General features: G+C 43.4%; 1 protein-coding gene across 2 annotated transcripts in view; it reads left to right on the top strand.

Annotated features, from left to right (window-relative positions):
* Positions 1–20,570, top strand: part of KIAA1210 (KIAA1210 ortholog) — a 52,338-nt gene that overhangs the window by 10,619 nt on the left and 21,149 nt on the right. Inside the window, exons 2-4 of one of the 2 annotated variants that reach the window (XM_072627228.1) lie at positions 8,989–9,299; positions 10,818–10,974; positions 14,592–14,718. In XM_072627228.1, coding sequence (XP_072483329.1) covers positions 8,989–9,299; positions 10,818–10,974; positions 14,592–14,718 — 595 coding nt within the window. The remainder of the gene's footprint in view (positions 1–8,988; positions 9,300–10,817; positions 10,975–14,591; positions 14,719–20,570) is intronic. The other variant, XM_072627229.1, reaches the window with a different exon arrangement.

The following is a 20,570-nucleotide window of genomic DNA, read 5'->3' as shown; positions in this document are numbered from 1 at the left end:
TTTTTTTTCCAGTGATGCCTTTCCCTACCCTCTTCTGCCAATATGTGTCCCTGATTTTCTTCAAGCCCCGGTTCAGGAATCCCACCCTCTGGGAAGTCTTTATTAACTTCAATAGTTGAGGTAGGCAGCTACTCAGGGTGCACTCCTCAGCAGGAACCTGAGGGGAGAGACTTTTTTCAGATCAAGGTTTTTTATCAATGTATATATTGTTTTTTGTTTTGTTTTCAATTTGTATTGCTTTCTTCTGTTTGTTTATAATTTTATTTTCTCAGTATAATCCTCCCAGCCTCCCCTACCCAGGAAACTATTCCTTGTAACTAAGAATACAGAAGCGAAAAAAATTCAGCAAAACTCACATATCCACTGAGTCTGAGAGTATGCAATGCACCATATCATTAGACCCTCACCTGAAGAGAGGAAGGAGAGAAGGCTCATATTGATTTTGAAAAGTTTTTTAGGGGGTATCCTTTTTACCAAATATATCCCTTCTCCCTTCCCACCCCTTGTAATGAAGAATGAAAAAGAGAAGGGATAAAAAACAATAGTCAAAACTCATCATCACATCAGCTGAATTTGCCAGATATTCCCCACCCATAGCCACCCACTTCTGCAAATAAGGGAGGGGATGAACACATATGGGGTCAACGCTCCTCACCATCACTTTCCAGGTTGAAAATATCAATATGTATGTGCAACAATGAAGCCTCACTCTTCAATTACCTTGGCCTGTCTCTGCCTATCTCACTTCTGTCACACCTTTGCCCACCACGATAAGGAAGATTTTGGTACCTGCTGCTCTCAAAGACTATCTATTAACAGATGGAGAGACTGTGGCCTATGCCAGTGGTGGGAGTGCCTTCATCGGCCTAGATAGAAGCACTGAGGTGTTGCAGTGGGTAAGAGAAATGAATCTAGAGTCAGGAAGACCTGAGTTCAAATCTAGCCGCAGACACTTACTAGCTGTATGACCCTGGGCAAGTCATCTAACCCTGTTTGCCTCAGTTTCCTCATCTGTAAAATGGGGACAAAATACTACTTACTTCCCAAGGTTGCTGTGAGGACAAAATGAGATAATATATTTATGATGCTTCATAAACTTGGAAGTACTGTATACACACTTATTATTATTATTACCACCTGTATGGATAAGTTCAAGGACCCCTGAAGTGAGCATCAGGTTTTGAGACAGCAGCGTGTGTAGGGTAGATTGCAATGTGGAGAAAGTAGAAGCAAGGAGACATTTTAGGAAGTCATTGCCACAGTCTAGGCCAAAGGTTGTATTAAAATACAATACTTTTTTTAAAAAAGCTTTAAAAACCCAACAGAAGGGTTTATATTTTATCCTAGAAGTGATGGGAAGCCCCTGGAGTTGAATGAGTTGGACAGAGTGACTGTTCAAATCTGCACTAAGGAAAATCTTAGGGGCAAGGGATGGCGGTGGGGATAGGGTGGTTGTTCTTGATTTTAGCCACTAGGTGGCGCAGCGCTGGGCTCAGAATCAGAAAAACTCATTTTCCTGAGTTCGAATTCTGCTTCAGACACTTACTAGCTGTATGACCTTGGGCAAGTCATGTCACCCCATTTGCCTCAGTTTCCTCATCTGAAAAATGAGCTGCAGGAGGAAATGGCAAAGCTCTCTAGTATCTTTGCCAAGAAAATCCCATATGGGATGGTGAAAAGTAGGATATGGCTAAACAACAACAAAGAGACACTTTTGAAGTCAAACAGTTTTGGTGACTCCAAAAAAGGCACACAACATAGAGGAATGCCATCCTGTAGAAGGGCAGGGGAAAGGACCCGGAATTTGGAGTCTGGATGAAGACCTGTGTTGGGTTGTTTGGGCTCCAGCAGGCTGGGGTTGCTTTTGGCTTTCGCTGTCCATGGTAATTCAGTTTCCTGCTATAAGTAAGGATGCAGCAAGGGTAGGACATGGGCCCAAACAGGAACCCAGGAAGTTGGGTTCTTTTAACTGTGATCCTTGATACAGGCTTGTTCTCTTGTTTTTCACCTCTTCCCTTCATGGGGTATACGGCAAGCATTCAGATGAATGGAGACTCTGCACTGGTTGGTTTCCAGTTAACTCTGTCCCAAGGACTAGAAATAGGTTAAGCTTCTCCATCCTGGCCCAGCGATGCACACTGTGTGGTTGCTCAGTGCTGTGGGAACAGTAAGACCTCTTGGCCTCCCTGGCACATCTTTGGCTCTGAAGGAACTCTTTTGGTTGGGAAACATCTGGGATTTGGCAACACAAGGCTCTTCTTCCTCTTGATAAGGTAAGTGTATGCTGAGCAGCTGATGTGGGGGTATGTGTGACCCCAGGCAACTCTGAGAGCAAAGGGGGGAGAGGGGGGGCTTCCTCCTCAGGAAGGATAAACTTCTTGATTAGGACTCTGATTAAGAAACTCCATTGGTGGCTCTGCTTTAGGACAGGGAAGTTATAGGCTCTACACATGTTCAAAGGTTGGGCAGGCTGAGTGCCTGGGTGCCCTGAGAAGCCAGTGCCTGAAGAGATCCATCTGTGTCAGCTTAGTGGGCCTGCCTGGTGGATAGGATAGACTCTGTTGGCAAAGCTTCTGAGACAAGTGATGCTGACCACAGGGAGTAGGGGACCTTAGCTCCCTTCTCCTTGCTTTGTCTGAAGTGGGCACCTGGGCAACATTTTGCCAGTCTGGCAGTGGGGGCAGAGGGAGGCAATGGTGGGCAACGGCCCTAGTTCAAGGTCTTGGAGGGCTGTTGGGCACCACCTCTGCCCACATTCCTGAGATGGGTGAGATGTCTATAGACATCACTCCATGCCCTTGCCACCTTTCCTAAGTAATTCTGATGAGGGATTCCTGTACCAAGTGTAGGATCTGAGTGGGGCTTTTTGAGAGAAGTATAGACAGAAGTATACTCAATGAATTGATGATTTTTTTTTCTGGGGGCAGAGTTAACACTATGTCACTAGCAGGAAGGTATTGCCCACTGAGTCAATTCTGAGGTGACCGTACCTGTAGCATTACAGCCTGATCCTCTGTGTAGAGGTGATGTTTGAATGGGTCATACTCTCAGATTGGGGATAACCATTTTCAAAAAGTTAATCAAAAGGCTTTTGATGCCCCAGAGGTAGAGATGCATTAGTAAAAGTTTAACAACCATTTGTGGAGAGGGGAACCTGTATGCAAAACACACTTTTCAGCTTAATTTGCATTACTAACATTTTTTCCCATCACTTTCGAAAGTCTAGACAATCAACAAAACCATATATCAAGTACCAATTTGAAACGTTTGCCAATTTCCAAGGCATGAATACTCATACTGAAAATTTAACAACCAACTCCTCCCTGCCTGGAGGAATGGAGCAACGGTAGTTTGGGCTACCATATGCTGTTTGAGTTAATTTATTCTTATTTATGTTTCTGATATAAAAAGTAATGAAGGGACTTGCCTTCAAATTCTTAAAGCATATGTTTAGAATATTGTTTGAGTAGCCTTTGCAGATGGATGTTCTCACTGATGGTCTCCTAGAAGGCTCCCAGATGAGGCTCCTTCATGTCCTTCAAATCTGGGCCCTGGGAATTCATTCCATTGTCCAGTCTCTCATTATACCTTTGGGAGGATCCAAGGGACCTGGATCTGTCATAGAAGCTGCTTCTCAGCTTCCTTCCTTCCTTCCTTCCTTCCTTCCTTCCTTCCTTCCTTCCTTCCTTCCTTCCTTCCTTCCTTCCTTCCTTCCAAGAAGGTAGATTGCTGTCAGTCAATACTGTCGTATTGTTGAGTGGGGTTGTGGCATAGTAGATAGAGGGCTGGATTTAGAGCTAGGAAGACTTGGATTCAGGAAGACCTGGGTTCATCTCTGTCTCTGACAAGTGTCACTTACTAACCATGTGACTTTGAACAAGTTATTTAACCTTTTGGAGACTCAGTCTTTGAGAGGTCGGGAGCCAGGATGAGCTGAGCTGGGTTCATATTGCATCCTTAGACACTGGTTGGCTGTGTGATATCCTTGGCAAATCACTTAGCCTCTCTTTGACTCAGTTTCCTCATCTGTTAAATGAAGATAGCAATGCCCACCCGACAACTGGGACCATTTCTGCAAAGACTTTGAAAAAGTGAAAACTATAAAATATCAGTGATCAGTCAGTCTTGAGTTTTACCCTTGGTAAAGTAATGATTAGGTTAAGTTTGACTCCAGATTCTATCCCTGACTACCCTACCCCCTCCTTCTGCCAAGGATTCCATTACTTTGGAACTTTGTCCCTGCCATAATTTCTCTTCCCCTCCTTACAGCAAGCGTGTTGGGATTCTGCTAGCCCATGCTGATGGGATCTCTCAGTTTCCAGAGATGAGATTTTTTTCTCCCAATTTTTAAAAATATTTTTTATTTAAAGTTTTGAGTTCCAAATTCTATTCCTCCCTTCCTCTTTCCCTCCCTCCCCTCCCCCCTGGGATGGTAATCAATAAGATACAGGTTAAACATGTACAATTATGTAAAACATTTCCATTTTGTACAAGAAGACTCGAATAAAAGAAAAAAATGAGAGAAAGTGAAAAATAGCATACTCCAGTCTGTATTCAATCAATATCAGTTCTTCCTCTGGAGGTGGATAAACATGCTTTCATCGTGCATCCTTTGGGATAGCCTTAGATCATTGTATTGCCGACAACAGTCCAGTCATGCACAGTTCTTCATCAAACAATATTGCTGTTGCTGTGTACAAAGTTCTCCTGGTTCTGCTCCTTTCCCTCAGCATCAGTTCATATAAGTCTTTCCAGACCTCTCTGAAGTCTTCCTGTTCATCATTTCTTACAGCACAATAGCATTCCATTACATTCATATATCATAACTTGTTCAGTCATTCCCCAGTTGATGGGCATCCCCTCAATTTCCAATTCTTGGCCACCACAAAAGGAGATACTCCCTTTTTGGATCTCTTTGGGATATCGACCTAGAAGAAGTATTGCTGGGTCAAAGGGTATGCACAGTTTGATAGCCCTTTTGGCATAGTCCCAAATTGCCTGAGATGAGATTTAAAAAAAATAACAGGTAATTAGAGGAGCTACAGAGCACCAACAGCAGGGGGTGGGGGGAATCCTCAGGATATATACATGTATATATCACTCCCTCTAAGGTTTCTAAAAAAGTTTCATATGCATTATCTCACTTGATCCTTATAACTACCTTGCAAGGTAGATATTATTATTTCCATTTTACATCAGAAGAAACAGGCTGATGGCTTTTAAGGTCCCTGCTAGCTCCAGCTCTCTGCTCCTAGGAATGATCTTGAACAAGTCCCTTCCTAGCTCTGGGTCTCAGTTTCCTCCTCTGTAAAATGAGGGGGTTGGACTAGGTGCCCCCTCGGGTTCCTCTCAGCTTTGGGGTCTATGATTCAATTACTTGTCCTGTGTGCTTTACACAGATGCATCTTGGACCCACTGAAGCTTTGCATCCAGATGCCATGGGGGTAGTTATTCGCCCAAAGGTGTGACAGACGTTGTCTGTTCGCTGGGGGAGAGGAGAAGGAGGAGAGATGCCTGTCTCTGCTTTTGCTGAAGCACTGAGATAGGGGTTAGACATTTCCTATTGTTCTCTGTTTGACTTGGTTGTTACTGTGAGGTTGCCTGCACAATGGCTTATTGGGAGAGGTCCCCCAGGGAAAACCCCTGGGCACATTTTTTTGGTCTCCAGTTTTAAGGACCAGCAAGTCCAACAGTAACTCCTGACTGGTCATTACTGAAATGGGCATGGGATGGTCCATCCAGGGCAACAGGAGAGGTGGGACAGGAGATAGGAAGGCCCATCCTACTTTGGCACAGGAGGAGGGACCAGAGGGTGGTGATCAAACACCCCAAGCAGACTCTGAGCATGCCATAAGGGAGGGACTGCCCCAAAGGGCAAAACTCAACATTTGATCTTTCCTATAGGTACTCAGGGCTAGAAGGGCTATCTATGCTTAGTATCTTGGGTACCCTGGGGATTTAGCCAGCTTACTCTGGGTTCCCTTTCTTGCTGGCTGATCTGAGCTGCCCATGCACAGGGGGATGATCACAGTAGGTTGGTAGAACATTGGGAGTTGGGTAGGACAGTCTTTTTCGAGGACCCTTCTTGAAAAAGACTGTCCCACCCCATGAGAGTAATGTACCAAGTCTAGCACCTTAGATGACTGCTATGCCTTCCCCTAGATAGAAGAAGGCTACCTCAGAGAATCCTTGATTATCCTGGAGAGTAGGTGCCGTCCAGTGTCCAAATTTCCTCCCCTTTGCCCTTTTCCCCCACTTCGAGACAGAGCTTATTGGACTCAATGGAAAACATTCCCCCTTCATCCCTTTAAGAGGAGCAGGCCCAGGCCAGCTGCTTCACATTAGCTGGCCCCATGCTGGAGGGCTGGCCCCAGTGGAGCTCGAAAGGTCTTTGAATCTTTGAACATGAAAAACATTGCAGCAGCGGTCAGGCTCAGAAGATGCTCCCTTGTTTTTCTTCTTCCCACCTTGGTCAGCCCCCAAGGCAGTCAGGAAAAGGGGTAAATGTGAGATGGCAAGCTGCTGGAGTGGCCCCAAAGAGACAGAGACTGAGTGAAGGAATATTTTACTGGTGCCTTGATAATGAAAAAGGCTATCTCTGATGATTCTGACTTCCTGATGCCCACCAGTACAGTGCTGTTTGGGGACCTTGGAACTGATGCGAAAGGTCTCCTGTTATCTGGGGGGACTATGAATGCCTCCATTTCCTGCTTGGCCTTTGGATAGTCAGTGGCCTTTCTACAGGAGGGTTGAAAAGACAATGGTTCTCACATTTCACACTCAGTGGCTCCTTTCTGCACCCTCAGAGGAGGGGGAGGAGTCAGAAGACCCAGGCTAGAATCCCAGCTCACCTATGTGACCTTGGGTAAGTCCCTTCCTCTCCCTGGGCCTCAGTTTCCTCCCCTGTAAAATGAGGGGGATGGGCTAGGTAGAAGGCCTTTGAGATCTCTTCTAGCTCTCGATCTAGGATCTTATGTTTTACTGTGGGCAAATCTCTTCCCCTTCTTGGACTTCTGTAAAATGAGCAGTTTGGATTAGGTGGACTCTGAGGTTCCTCTCAACTTCAACATCCTATGTGTGTGTAACATTGGACAGGTCCCTTTCCTCTCCCTGGGCCTCAGTTTCCCCCTCTGTAAAATTAAGGGGTTACACTTGGTGGCCTCTGAGATCCCTCCAGCTCTATAGCTGTGATTCTATGAAGCCAAGACTCTTATCCCTTCTGTTTGTCCACACAACTACCCTCAGTCAGATGAATAGTCTGGGAGTACCAGACATGCTGCCACAGGTGTTAATAGAATATCACAAACACATTCTAGATAAACCATGATTCATGCTAAAAAATAATTGCAGTGCATCTGGACAGTTGTTAATGAACTCTGGTTCTCAAAAGATCAGTTAGAAGTGGCCATCTCAGGCCCTGCCATCCTCAGGAACCCCATCTGACCTGGTCAGTTAAGCTACCAAGGTTGCGCAGTAGCCCAGTTTCCCCCGAGGAGCATCATCTCCCACTGTACAAGGATGATGACCTCACAGGAGCTAGTGGATGACACTCTCATTGTGTCATTACACACACACACACACACACACACACACACGCACTCGTCATTCCCTCCCCCCCTTAGAATATAAGCTCCTCGAGGGCAGGGACTATTTTCATTTTTGTCTTAGATGTGTTAATGCCTGGGCAGGGTGCCCGGGGCATAGCTGGTACTTAATATAAATGTTTGTTGATTGACTGACTGAGACATAAATTCATGAGGAAGAAAGAAGCAGAACTGGGTACAATTGCTGGGAGGCAAGAGGTTAGTCAATGGGATAGATCCATGGTACATAGATGTCGCCTGCCAAACAACTAATGAGACCAGAGGAAGCATCTGATGCCCATGACTGGCCTCTGAGGCCTTTGCTACTTAGCTTCTCCCACCCTCCACTAGGATTAAAGAATAAAGGCCCATTGAATGTTTACTATTTGCCCAACACTGTGCCAGTCATTTTGCAGGAGATGAAAGAAATCGAGATAGAGGGCCAGGGGTTTAGGAATGCCACTTGGGATGCTGAATGGAGGATGGGTTCGAGAGGGGAGAAACTTAAAGCTGGTTTATCAGTTAGGACATTATTGTAGTAGCCCTGGCAAGAGGGGATAAGGGCTTCGAATGGGGGGAAGCTGTATGTGAGAGATACTCGAGATAAAAGTAATAAAACTTGTCAATTGAGTTGATATCAGAGGGGGTGAAAGAGTCCATATATAAGTCTACAGACACACACAAATGCACATGCACGCTAATACATTGTTGGTGGAGCTATAAACTGGTCTAACTATTCTGGAAAGTAATTTGGAATTCTTTTAAAAGTGACTAAAATGTTCAAATCCTTTAACCCAGAGATCCCAGGGTCAGGCATACAGCTGAAAGAGGTCAAAAGAGAGAAAGAAAAGTCCCCAAAGCATCAAACTATTTATGGAAGCACTTTTTATTGTAGCAAAGAATGGAACACAAAGTAGGTGCCCACCAATTAAGAGATAGCTAATCAAATTGTGTCATGTGAATATTACTGTCCCATAAGAAACAATGGCCACAAAAATGTCAAAACTCTGGGAAGATTATTTTGAAATGATGCAGAATGAAGAAAGCACAGTCAGGAAAACCCTATACTGGATGACTACAATGACATAAAGGGAACACAACCATGAAACTGAGTAATTGTCATGCCCAAACTTGGCCCTGGAGAAGAGTTATTGGTTTTATTGCTAGAGAGGGTTTAGAGTTCCTTGGCATGATTCTGAATAGTAATGATTGGTGCCCTTTGCCCCCTAGCACCCCACCACAAAGCTAGGGAGGCCACTGTCTAGAATAGAGGGTACATTTTCTTGATTCACGTTGCTAAAAGAGCTTTTTCGGAGGAAAGGATTATTCTGTTGGCCTTTCTTGAATGTCAGTGAAGTAGTTTAGGATTCATGGAATTACCTTTGACTTTTTTCTCTACTTTTAGTGATTATGTTATGGCTCTGAAGTCAAGTGACATCTTCCAGAGTCTTAAGACAGAGGAAGTCTGTGAGTTCCAAGAGCCCTCTAGGACCCTTGAGACCCAAGGGACCCATAAAGCCCAAGAGACCTATGAAGCTGGAGAAAACCATGAGGCCCAAGAAGCTCCACAGGGTCGAAGGACCCGACAGGCCCGTGAGATCCTTGAGCCCCGAGGATCCCATGATCCCCGAGAGCCTCAGGTTGCCAATGAGGCCCAATTCAGCTATGAAATTTTGGGGGCTGTTGATGCTGGTGAAGCCAGTGGCAATTTTTCAGGTAAGTAGCTATTTTTTCCATTTGCAATTTATTTTATGACTACCTTTGGGTTAGCACCGGTAATATCCAACTAACAAATGGATTCTATTCCAAACTAGTGCCTGTGAAGTCCACTGGGGGTGGGGTGGAGTAGGGCCTCTTACATATACAAACCCCTGGGGACGTCTCATAGTCCTTCTCTGCCACTTCAGTCATCTTGCTTTTCTGCAAAGTGTCTCTCTGATTCCTTTTCTACTGCTAAGGGGTAAAGGGCTCCCTCCTATGTTGGGTACCTCCTAGCCCTTGCCCCAGTTGTTTATAGGTGATAGCAAAGACTTTTTGTATATAATGGACCTAAGTAACATTTCTGTTCTAGAAGAAACATGGACATCTTTCTCATAGTAACCAGGGCTAAGGGAAATCTCTGGGGTAAAGAGCAGGGTAAAGCCCAGGGTGAGGTGGGATTAGGCACTGAAGAGGGGGCCAAAGGTTTGTGCTAGAGCCTGAAGGTGATGCTAGATGGGAAGAGCACTGGGGTTGGGGAAGGGGTAGTGATGGCAGGAAGAAGGAATAGCCTTTAGGGTATGCCCCTCCTTTCTCCCTCCTACCAGTCATTGTGAGACCCAACCTGCTCTGGTTGGAGAATGTATTGATGACCAGAAATCAGTCACAGCCCAAGTGGCAGAAAGGGGATGGGACAGGGGTGATCCTGTGGCCACCCAGTCACCCCCTGAGGATAGCTCTTCCAGTCTATAAAACCAAGCATTAATTAAGCATTGAGTGTGTACCAGGCACTGCTTCAGGTACTGGGAATACACAGACCAAAAAGGAAATAGTCCTTGTCCTCAGAAGGCTTATATTCTAGGAAGAGTATCAAGTTTTATTGACAAGTGCTTAGCAGTTGGAGGTGGGAGTTGGAATGTGTGAGGGACTAGCCCTTACCTTGTGAGGCAGTGGGAACTCTCTGGAACTCTCAGTATTTAAGCAGAATATGGATGGCCACTTGTTAGGGCATTCCTGTAGCAGGTATGAGTTGGATTAATTTCTTTTCTAAAGTCTATTCCAACTCAGAGCCTCTATACATTGGTAGTTTGCATTGAAAAGATTTTTCTGTGTATTCATCATTTATTTTCAGTTAAGATGTTAATGCTATCAGAACCTAGGGTGGGTCTAACCATGTAGTAAGGATTTCAGAGTAGAAGGGGGGAGGGGCATAGTAGAAAATTAGGCAACTTGACACAGTCCCTTAGAACTAACTGGACAACAAAATCTCCTTGCCCACGTAGTGTCAATAATGGAAGCCTAGAGAAACATGGGACTCTAGAATGTGGAGTAGAATAGAAGCATCTTAGGGGTGAGTGCCTGGGCATTGGGGCCTTTGCTTTCCCCAGTGAGGTTCAAGCTTGGTCATGGAATGATCAGGACATACCCAAAAGCTATCAAATGGGGCAGGATAGCAGTAGTACTCCATCACTCCGCCAATCATGCTAGTCTCTGCTGTGATGATATTCTTTCCCCCCTCCCACATTCTGTTTCCAGGAAGGAGAAAATCCAAATTTCATGCCTTCAAGAACTTTTTTACCAAAAAGAAGACATCTCCTAAGGCCCTGAGAAAGAGCAGCCTGAGAACTAGCCGGTCCAGAAGTCACATCTCTACTCCAAGGTTTGGGGTGTTTCATTCAATAATTCGTTCAGGGTAAGTCAAGGAAAGAGTAAATGCCAAGATCAACTCTGCTTCCCTAAGGATGGGAGGGGGCCTAATATCAAGGTCCCAATCTTACTTACTTCCTTTCCCTGTTACTTAGGAATCATCCCAGCTGTTTAGCCCAGCCTGGTGTCAAGGAGTCCAGAGATAGATGACAGGCAGTGCTGCCAAGTGGTTAGGGTTCTGGATATGGAATTAAGTCAATTTGGTTTCAAATTCAGGTTTCTGATACTGAGTCATTGGATAGCCATAAAAAGATCCTTTCACTTTTCTGAACTTCAGTTTTCTCTCTTTAAAATAAGGATAACATCTCCTTGTTTAGTAATTCCGTGAAAAAAGAAAATGGGGTTAGGTTGACATGACCTGTGTTTTAATGAAGCCACGCAGGGTCCTTGTGATCGCTGTTTCCTTTTCTTTATGTTCACTGACAATCCTTTAATAATCCATTCTAAAATTCCCTCAGGCATCAGCTAGGCTCATTGGCCCAGAATTTTCTGACTGTTTTATTCCCCTTTTCACAAAATCAGGACATCTGTTCCTTTCCAGTTCCATGGTCCTGGAGTTCCATGTGGTTCCACAGTCTTTCAGATATCACTACTAGTGGTCCAGCAATCACATATGCCCATTCTTTCGGGATCTGGGGATGAAGGTCATCTCAGCCATGTGACTTAAAGTTAGCAAGGTGGGGGAAGGTTAGGGGCTCTCTTGTTTCTTTTCTCCTGTGGATATAAACTCCCTGTTAGCCATTCTGGTTCTCTCATTTCCATTCCAAAGGTCATTCTCCTTGGCAACAGAAATAGAAAACAAAATAGGAAAAAAAAATCTGTTGCTTCCTCCAACAACCAGAGATGCTGGGAGTTTCTTTTGACTTGACTCATTATGCCAAATGGCAGAAAAGCTAAGTGGGGATTACTAGGGGATGGAAAGTAGAATGTGACATGATCTGCTACCAGAGCAACCTCATCAGGTCATTGCAAGGTCTTTTCCTATTCCTCTTTTCTATCTCTTTCCTCCATGTTTCCTTCCCTCTCCATATTTTCTTCCCTTCCATTCCCTCCTTTCCTCCTCACAAAGGGAAAAAAACCAACAAAGGATGAGAAGTCATTTTCTAGTCTAGCTCCCTCATTTTACGTAGGAGAAAGCTGGGGCCCAGACATGAAATGACTTGCTCAGGGTCCCACCTAGGATCATTGAGCCCTGCAGAATAAGACATATATGTTCCAAGATGGTTAATATAGGAATTTTTTTCAGTTGGCTGTATAGTTGATACAAAGGCTTTGTTTTGCCTTTTTTTCTAATTGTAGTGCGTGAAAAGGAGAAGTGGAAGAGGGATAGGATGGCAAACAAAACATCCTTCCCCAAAACAAAGAAAAAAGAAAAAAAGAAAGGATCATTGAATTCTCTTTTTAAAAATGAAAAAAAAAACCCAACCCAGGATGATTGATCTAGAGTTAGAAGAGATTTCATTGGTCTCCAGCTGTGCTTGGTCCTCTATGCTCCCCTAAAGAAATGACCCTGAAGCATTGACTGTTCCTAGGAAGCCAGTGTGCCCATCTATAGGTGTTGGGGATTGGAATGGGGTGGCTAGAAAATTGAGCCAGATCTTAGCTTGGATTTCAATTACATAGCTGGATTGGCAAGATATCAAGCACGGGAGGATACAACACATATTATCCTGGCACTTTTCTTAGTGGGTTTGAAGGAAGACTGGAAAATAGCACTCCAGAGGCAAGAGGAAGGAATCCAGGTGTGACTTTTAATGCATCGCCTACCAACTGGGAAGGTAGGCATAGAGACGTTGCAGCCAGTCTCCTTGGGCCTCATACTGTCCTGCAAATTCAGTTCCTAGGTTTGATCTTTTAATGGGCACAATTGTAATGTTGGTTATTGCCCTGGGACCCGTCTTCTTTCCAAGCTTTCATAGTAGCAGGCAGCCTTCACTAAGCAGTAGGCAGCCATGGGTCTGATATAAGATATTTGTTTTCTGACTGCCTTGGCCAGAATCCAGCAGAGAAGGATTGTTGTTCAGTTGTGCTTGAGTTGTGTCTGCCTCTTTGTGATCCTGTTTGGGCTTTTATTGGAAAAACAAACTGGAGTGCCTTACCATTCCCTTTTCCAGCTTTGACAGATGAGGAAACTGAGGCAAACAGAGTGAAGTGACTTGACCAGGGCCACACAACCAATAAGTGTCAGAGGCTGGATTTGAACTCAGGATGATGAGTCTTTCTGACTCCAGGTCTGGTGCTCTATTTACTGCATCGCCACCTGGCTGCTCTAAGGAAGGATAAAATCTCACACAAATGGTTTCTCAGTTGACCTGAGGGAAAGCATGGCACAAAGGTTCTGGCTTTGGTTGTAGAGGACCTGGGTTCAAATCCCCACCCTGCCATTTGCTTCATATGTAAGCTTGAGTAGGTCCCTTCCCCTTCCTGGCCCTGTTACCTTTTCTATAGATGGAGGGGATTGAATTAGGTGACATCTGAGTTTCTTTCCAGCTCTTAGCCTGGGATCCTGTGTGTGGCTTTAATATGTCTGTGCCTCAGTTTCCTTCTCTGTAAAATTAATATGTTGGACTATTTGGCTGCTGAGACCTTTTCCAGCTCTAGATCTGTGATGTATATCCTCTGGTTTATCAAGGAAATTTAGTGGATTTTCATGTACAATAACAGCTGGAGGAATGAGCCAAGAAATAGGAGGGAGAGATGATTTTCAGTTGGAGGTGGGAAGGCAGGGTCAGTGAAGATTTCATTGAGTAGGAAACAACTGCATTCAGTTAGAGGGGTCCTCAGAGGCTCTCTAGTTCAAACTTCTCATTTTCAGGAAGGGAAACTGAGGCACAGGCAAGGGAAGTCCCTCACCCAAGGTCACAACTAGGATCCTGGGCGTGTAGCTAGAAGGGACCTCAGAGGCCATGTAGTGCCTTCACTTTTATAGAGGAAAAAACTGAGGTAGAAAGAGTTTAAGTTACTTTTTCTTACTCTACTTTATTCTTCTAGCTCTCCCCATGATTCTGGGAGTTCTTCAGATTCCCATTTCTTATAGTGCATTATATTTATGTACCATAGTTTTTTTTTTGTATTTTAAATGCTAAGCACATATTTTGCCCTAACAAATAATGTTGCTGTAAACGATCGTTGTTTTTGCAGTATCAGGGTTAAGCTGCATTTTGAGCTTTCTGGCCCAGAATCCTCGTGGGACTGTGGCATGCACTTCTAAGATGGCAGATTGGTATCTGGAGCACAGACTAGAGTCATGGAGATGTTTTTCTAGCTTTTCCAAGTTAATTAACCTGCATGGAAGGGGATCATTTCCATGCTCTTCACTTAAGTTTCTCAGAGAAACAGAGAACCAATATGGGTGTGTACCTCCCAGGCTTGATCAGAGAGGGCTTCCTGACAGAGAACCTGGAAACATTTCGCTTACTTTGTTGCCAACCTGCTCACACGAAGAGATTCAAGTTGCTGCTGCTGGTGCTACACGTTTTTTTCCCTCCTATTTCCCAGGGATCACCAGGAAAGTGTCCCGTTGCCTTGTGGGAGAGCCTCACTCTGCCTTGAGTTTGAGGCGGCCCACTGCACAGCTCTGAGAGACTTTTTCTTCATTTCTAGGGCCAGAGGTAATATGGGGGACAAACCTTTGTCCCATGAAAATATAATCATGCTGGAATCGGTCCCAGAAAACTCTTCAGATAAATCTTCTCAGGATGACCCTACTGGAAAACCAGGAACTTTTCAGGTAGGAATAATTAATTTTTCTGTGTATCAGTTATGAGAAAGTTTTCCATCTATGTAAAGGAACCAAAAAAATCATGTCCAGATACTTTTTACCTTGTGTCTCCCTTTGTAAACATAAATGATCCAAATTATTAACAGCTAATGGCAAAAATCAAAGTTACAATTCAATTAATTCAAGGCTCTGTTACTTTTCTAACTTAAGCATTTAGCGGTTCTGAAAAATAACTTTAATTTTTAAACAACTAACTCCATTAGGAAAATACTGCTTAGATTTTCTCAGAGCATTAGTATTATGTTTGACTATCAATATTAACAATTTATCTTCAGTATTTGACAAGGCAGATTGTAGGCAAAATTTAATGCCATTTCAGTAGGAAGTTTTTTTTCTTGAAAATGCAGCAGATTTTGAGGGGTTAATTTTTCTCTAAGTTATGAGAAAGTTTTCCATCTATGTAAAGGAACCAAAAAAAATCATGTCCAGATACTTTTTACCTTGTGTCTCCCTTTGTAAACATAAATGATCCAAATTATTAACAGCTAATAGCAAAAATCAAAGTTAGCGGTTCAATTAACTCAAGGCTCTATTACTTTTCTAATTTACCATTTAGTGGTTCTGAAAAATAACTTTAATTTTTAAACAACTAACTCTGTTAGGAAAATACTGCTTAGATTTTCTCAGAGCATTAGTATTATCTGTTTGACTATCAATATTAACAATTTATCTACAGTATTTGACAAGGTAGATTGTAGCCAAATTTAATACTATTTCAGTAGGAACAGTTTTTTTTTCTTGAAAATGCAGCGGATTTTGAGGGGTTAATTTTTTTCTGTATCAGTTATGAGAAAGTTTTCCATCTATGAAAGGGAACCAAAAAAGTATTTACTTTGTGTCTCCCTTTATGAATATAAATAATCCAAATTGTTAACATCTAATAGCAGAAGTTGAAGTAGCAATTCTATCAGTCCAAGGCTATCTTGCCATTCTTGGCTCTCTTCCACCCTCACTCCCTTCAAGGATCAAGAAAAATCAAGCTCTGCTGAACACATCATTTAGGACCATTCTTTTTTTTTTTTTTTAATATCGACTATTTTTTTTTATTATTTTTTAATGTTTAACAATCACTGCCATACAATTGAGATTTTATCCCCCCCACACCTACCCCCCACTACCCCCCTCCCTCCCCACGACTGCATACAATTCTGTATAGGTTCTACATATACTTTCCTATTGAGTATATTTTCACTATAGTCATGCTATGTAGTCAGACTAAAATAAATGAAAGAAATCGTATAACAAATCAGAACATGATACACAAACACATACACATACACAAACATGGTCTGCTACATTTTGTGAATGACTTCCATATTTCTTTCTCTGAGTGTGGAAGGCATTTTGCCTTGAGAACCACCATTGGGATTTTTTTTTTTTTATAAGAAGTTCTTGTGTTATTACAAAATTCCAAGTCTACCAGAAAAAACTCTCACACACTGTGGTCGTTGCTGTGCACAGAGTTTTCCTGGTTCTGCTCCTTTCACTCAGCATCAGGTCATATAAGTCCTTCCAGGCCTCTCTGAAGTCTTCTTGTTCATCATTTCTTATGGCACAATAGCACTCCATTACATTCATATACCATAATTTATTCAGCCATTCCCCAATTGATGGACATCCCCTTGACTTCCAGTTTTTGGCAACTACATAGAGTGCTGCTATAAATATTTTTGTACATGTGGGACCCTTTCCCATTTTTATGATCTCTTGGGGATATAGTCCTAGTAGCGATATTGCTGGGTCAAAGGGTATGCACATTTTTGTAGCCCTTTGGGCATAGTTCCAAATTGCTCTCCAGAATGGTTGGATGCGCTCGCAGCTCCACCAACAATGAATTAGTGATCCAACTCTCCCACATCCTCTCCAGCATTTATCATTTTCTTGTTCTGTCATGTTTGCCAATCTTATAGGTGTGATGTGGTACCTCAGAGTTGTTTTGATTTGCATCTCTCTAATCAATAGTGATTTAGAGCTAGGACCATTCTTATAGGCAATTCATGGTCCACAGGTAACATGCCAAATTACTATTTATTAGGCAGACTTCATTACTCCCCATCCCCCAGCCCCCCAAAAGTGGCCCTCACAGTCTGGGGGAAAACCTTTGTGTTAAAAAAGATATCTAGTGGCAGAAACACACTTGACACTAATAATGTACCAAGAAAAATTGATTATAGCAGGGTTCAGAGGAATTAAACACTTTGGCCAAAGCGGACCCCCACCCTCTTTTCAGAAGGAGAGAGAACTGAATACAGAAGCAAGATGAGCTATATACTGTTCATTCAAGACAGATCCTCCCACCAGGAGGATTGGTCCATTCTCTATTAAGTCACCATCTTCTCTATGTGCCCATTCTATAACCCCCCTTAGTGTGATTCCCTTTGCCAAACATGCTTTAACATAGGACTCATGTTCAGAAAATGGAGAGATCATTTTATATTTTATGTGGGATGTATCTGCTTATATGCAGAAAAAGTTCATTTTCATGAAGAAAAGCCTTCTCCAGTAACTCTAGGTCATTTTTCTTGGCTAGTTCCAGCGAGTTGTAGATTTGGTTACTTTATTAAAATCTTTGTAATTCTCAGAAGGCCCTCCCACATCTAGGTCCCTGCAAGTATGTCTTCTGTTAAAATCCAAGACAAGGTACTACCTAGTCCATCATGGTGTGTGAAAAGAGCTAGGTCCAATTTGTTTCTTTCCAAGGCAGCTTACAATCAGAGGAATGTTTCCAGACTATATAGTAGGCTTCCTGGGAATGAAAAGCTAGCAGGTTTATTCAGTGTGCTTGCAAGATGAATTCTACTGTTGTGGGGTTGTCATGAGGGTCAGATGAGATGATATTTGTAAAAAGCTCTTAGCACACGAACTGGCCCAGAAGGATAGAACGTTGAACCTGGAGTCAGAAAAACTTGAGTTCAAACATGACCACTTACACTTCCTAGCTGTGTGACCCTAGACAAGTCACTTTACTTGTGCCTGCCTCAGTTTCCTCATCTATAAAATGGGAATAATAGTAGCACCTCCAGAGTGGTTGCAGGGATCAAATGAAATAATTCTTGTAAAGCATTTTGCAAACCTTAAGGTTGTCTATCGTTCCTAGCTATTATTTCACAGCAGAGGAAACTGAGACCCACAGAGATGATGTAATTTGTAGGGCCATAGATGTGGGAATAGGAGAACCCTTGAAGCTCATCTAGGCCCAGAAGCAAAGTGAGATCCTAAAGATCCCACAGACTGTCAGAGTCCACTGGTTCCAAATCCAGCATGTTTTTCACTGGAATACCCAGCAAGTCAACATTTAATCGATGTTTGCTGTTGTTTATTTGAGTGGAATTTCAGAAAGATAGTGCTGATTAGGTGCCAGGAGAATCTCAGCCTTTGTAATAGTTCTTTGAATAGAACTGAGGTTGGTGACTCAGCAGGTGAACTGGCTGCCCTTCCAACTCTGAGATTCTATGAAATATCGCCTGGGTGAGGCCAGAGGCAAAGGCTAGACTAACAAGCCGTTCTGATTTCTATCTTATTCCTCCTTGGGAACTACTTGCTGAGTCTATGGAGCAGCCATCTAATAGTTGCCAGACGCCTCTCTGGGTGATGCTCACCTGCTGTTTTCCGAGATGGCTGTGAACCATGTCTTGCTGGCTTACTGCCTGCTGCATCCTATAGAAAGGCTACATTCAAATGACGGGCCTTGGTTTCCATGGGAAACAGGGAGAAAGGAAAGGGACCTGATAATTATCTGAAAGCAATGCAGCCCAGGGCTCTTCTCAGGTCTAACTCCATTTTTTTCCCATTTGGACTGTCTGTTCCAGAGATGTTTACCATTTTCTAACAACACGCAAACCCCATCATTTTTAGACACTTCTTTTAACCAGCATCATAGCCAGCCTAAGAAGCTTTCATGTTTGCATGTGGGGGGAGGGGCTCCTCAGACCTGAAAATGGGTTCTTTTACATACGGAAATATTCTCCTTTGAAATATATTCATATGCTTAATGCATCCCCTTTTTCTTCAATGACTACTCAGAGGCAGACTTTAAACCAAGTCCTCCCAACGTTCTTATAAATCCCAAGTCAGTGATTTTAAAGCAGGAAGCGACTGGGTAGTTCAGTGGGTAGAATACAGGGTGTGTTATTAGGAAGGCTGGGTTTCAAATTCCACCTCTAACACTAGCTATTTGGTCCTGGTCAAATGATTTTATTTCCCTGGGCCTCAGTTTCCTCCTGTGTGAATGAAAGGGTTGGACAAGATGGCTTCTGAGGTTCCTTTCAGCTCTTGCTATCTGAAGCCTATGGATGATCTTGGAAAACAATCACTTAATCAATCTGTGCCTCAGTTTCCTTCTCTGTAAAATGTGAACTTGGACTCCATGTAAGCTCCCTTCTAGTTCTAGGATCCTTTAACCATTTGGGTGCTGGCCTATCAGAATAGAGGTGTATGTGTGTGTATATGTGTGTGTGTGTGTGTGTGTGTGTGTGTGTGTGTGTGTGTGTGTGTCCATGTTCATCAGTAGGAGAGATTAAAGCTATCTGGGCTGAAGTCAGGGAAAGCACAGAGATACCCCAACCCCTGTTCCCTTCTCAGGCATTCAGATTTTTAAAAGTAAATTTTAATTGCTATCTTTTGTTTTTATATCAACTACAATTCTCAATGTACCCCTGTCTTCTTCACCTTCCAAAAGTCATCTCTTATAGCAAAGAAAAAAGAATGAAAAACAAAGAACAGCCAAACTAACCATCATATCAACAAAGTCTGACATTATTTACAGTGATCCATACCCATAGTCCCCCACCTCTGCACAAAAGTAGGGAGTGTGCCAGATGTCCAGATGTGTGGAAGCAGATCTGAAGATTATAAGCATATAATAACTGATTGCTTTCCCCAGGAAATCAGGGTCCCAGAAGTGGGTCCTATCTCTGAGTCCCATAGGTGAGCACAAGGCTCACGAGGGCACATGGGTGGAAACAGCTGTGGTGTGGCACACCCTGAGCAGGTCCTGGCCCTTCTGTGTGAAGATAGGCAGCTGGGCATAAAAATTTGGGCAGCAGACACCAGCCTTAGGGCTGGTGAGCCGATCTCAATCTGGCCCCATGGCTTAGTGTTGTTACCTAGGCAAATACTGCAGCCAGAAGGTTGGGCAAGGGGGTTTGCTGAAATGTGTGCAAGGCTGGGGGCCCTGGGCAGCTTTGGACCTGCAGGATTTACAGGCACAGGGCCTCATGCACGTGATCAAGGTTGGGTTTTTAAATTTTACTCCTTATCATTCCCGATGCCAGCTTATGTGTCTTCCCTGGGGTCAGTCCAGGGGAATCACAGGATCACAGAGTCACAGATTTTGAGCTGAAAGGGACCTTAGAATTCTAAGTGAGTCATTCCTTTTACAATACAGATGAGTTTGACCCTAGGAAGATGGCTCTCCTGTTTCTGGGTTCCCAGGAGAATGGAGAACCCTGACAAAGTGTACCAGTGGTCTCTGTTCAAGGATCCAGCCTGAATTAATCAGCCTGTATAAGGCTCATATGGTCTTAGATCTAAAGCTTTAAGGGACCTCGGAGGCCATTTAGCTTAATCTCTTCCATCTTATATATGAGGAGACAGGCTCAGAGAGGGGAAGAGACTTACCCAAGGTCACACAGCCAGTAAGTAGCAGAGTTCCACTTCAAACCCAGGAAGTAGTAAAGGGTAAATTGCTTATCTAGAGGAGGTAAATGAAGCTCACAGGTTCTTCCTGTTTTGGTTTCTTTGTGATTCCAATGCCCTTTTCATTTTTATGGAGCCCTGCTAAGAGGGGGGTTACCTGTACT

The sequence above is a fragment of the Notamacropus eugenii genome, chromosome X, assembly GCF_028372415.1.
Source record: "Notamacropus eugenii isolate mMacEug1 chromosome X, mMacEug1.pri_v2, whole genome shotgun sequence".
Lineage (NCBI taxonomy): Eukaryota > Metazoa > Chordata > Mammalia > Diprotodontia > Macropodidae > Notamacropus > Notamacropus eugenii.
The sequence above is the reverse complement of the archived record's forward strand: the minus strand, read 5'-3'. Positions and strand labels throughout refer to the sequence as shown.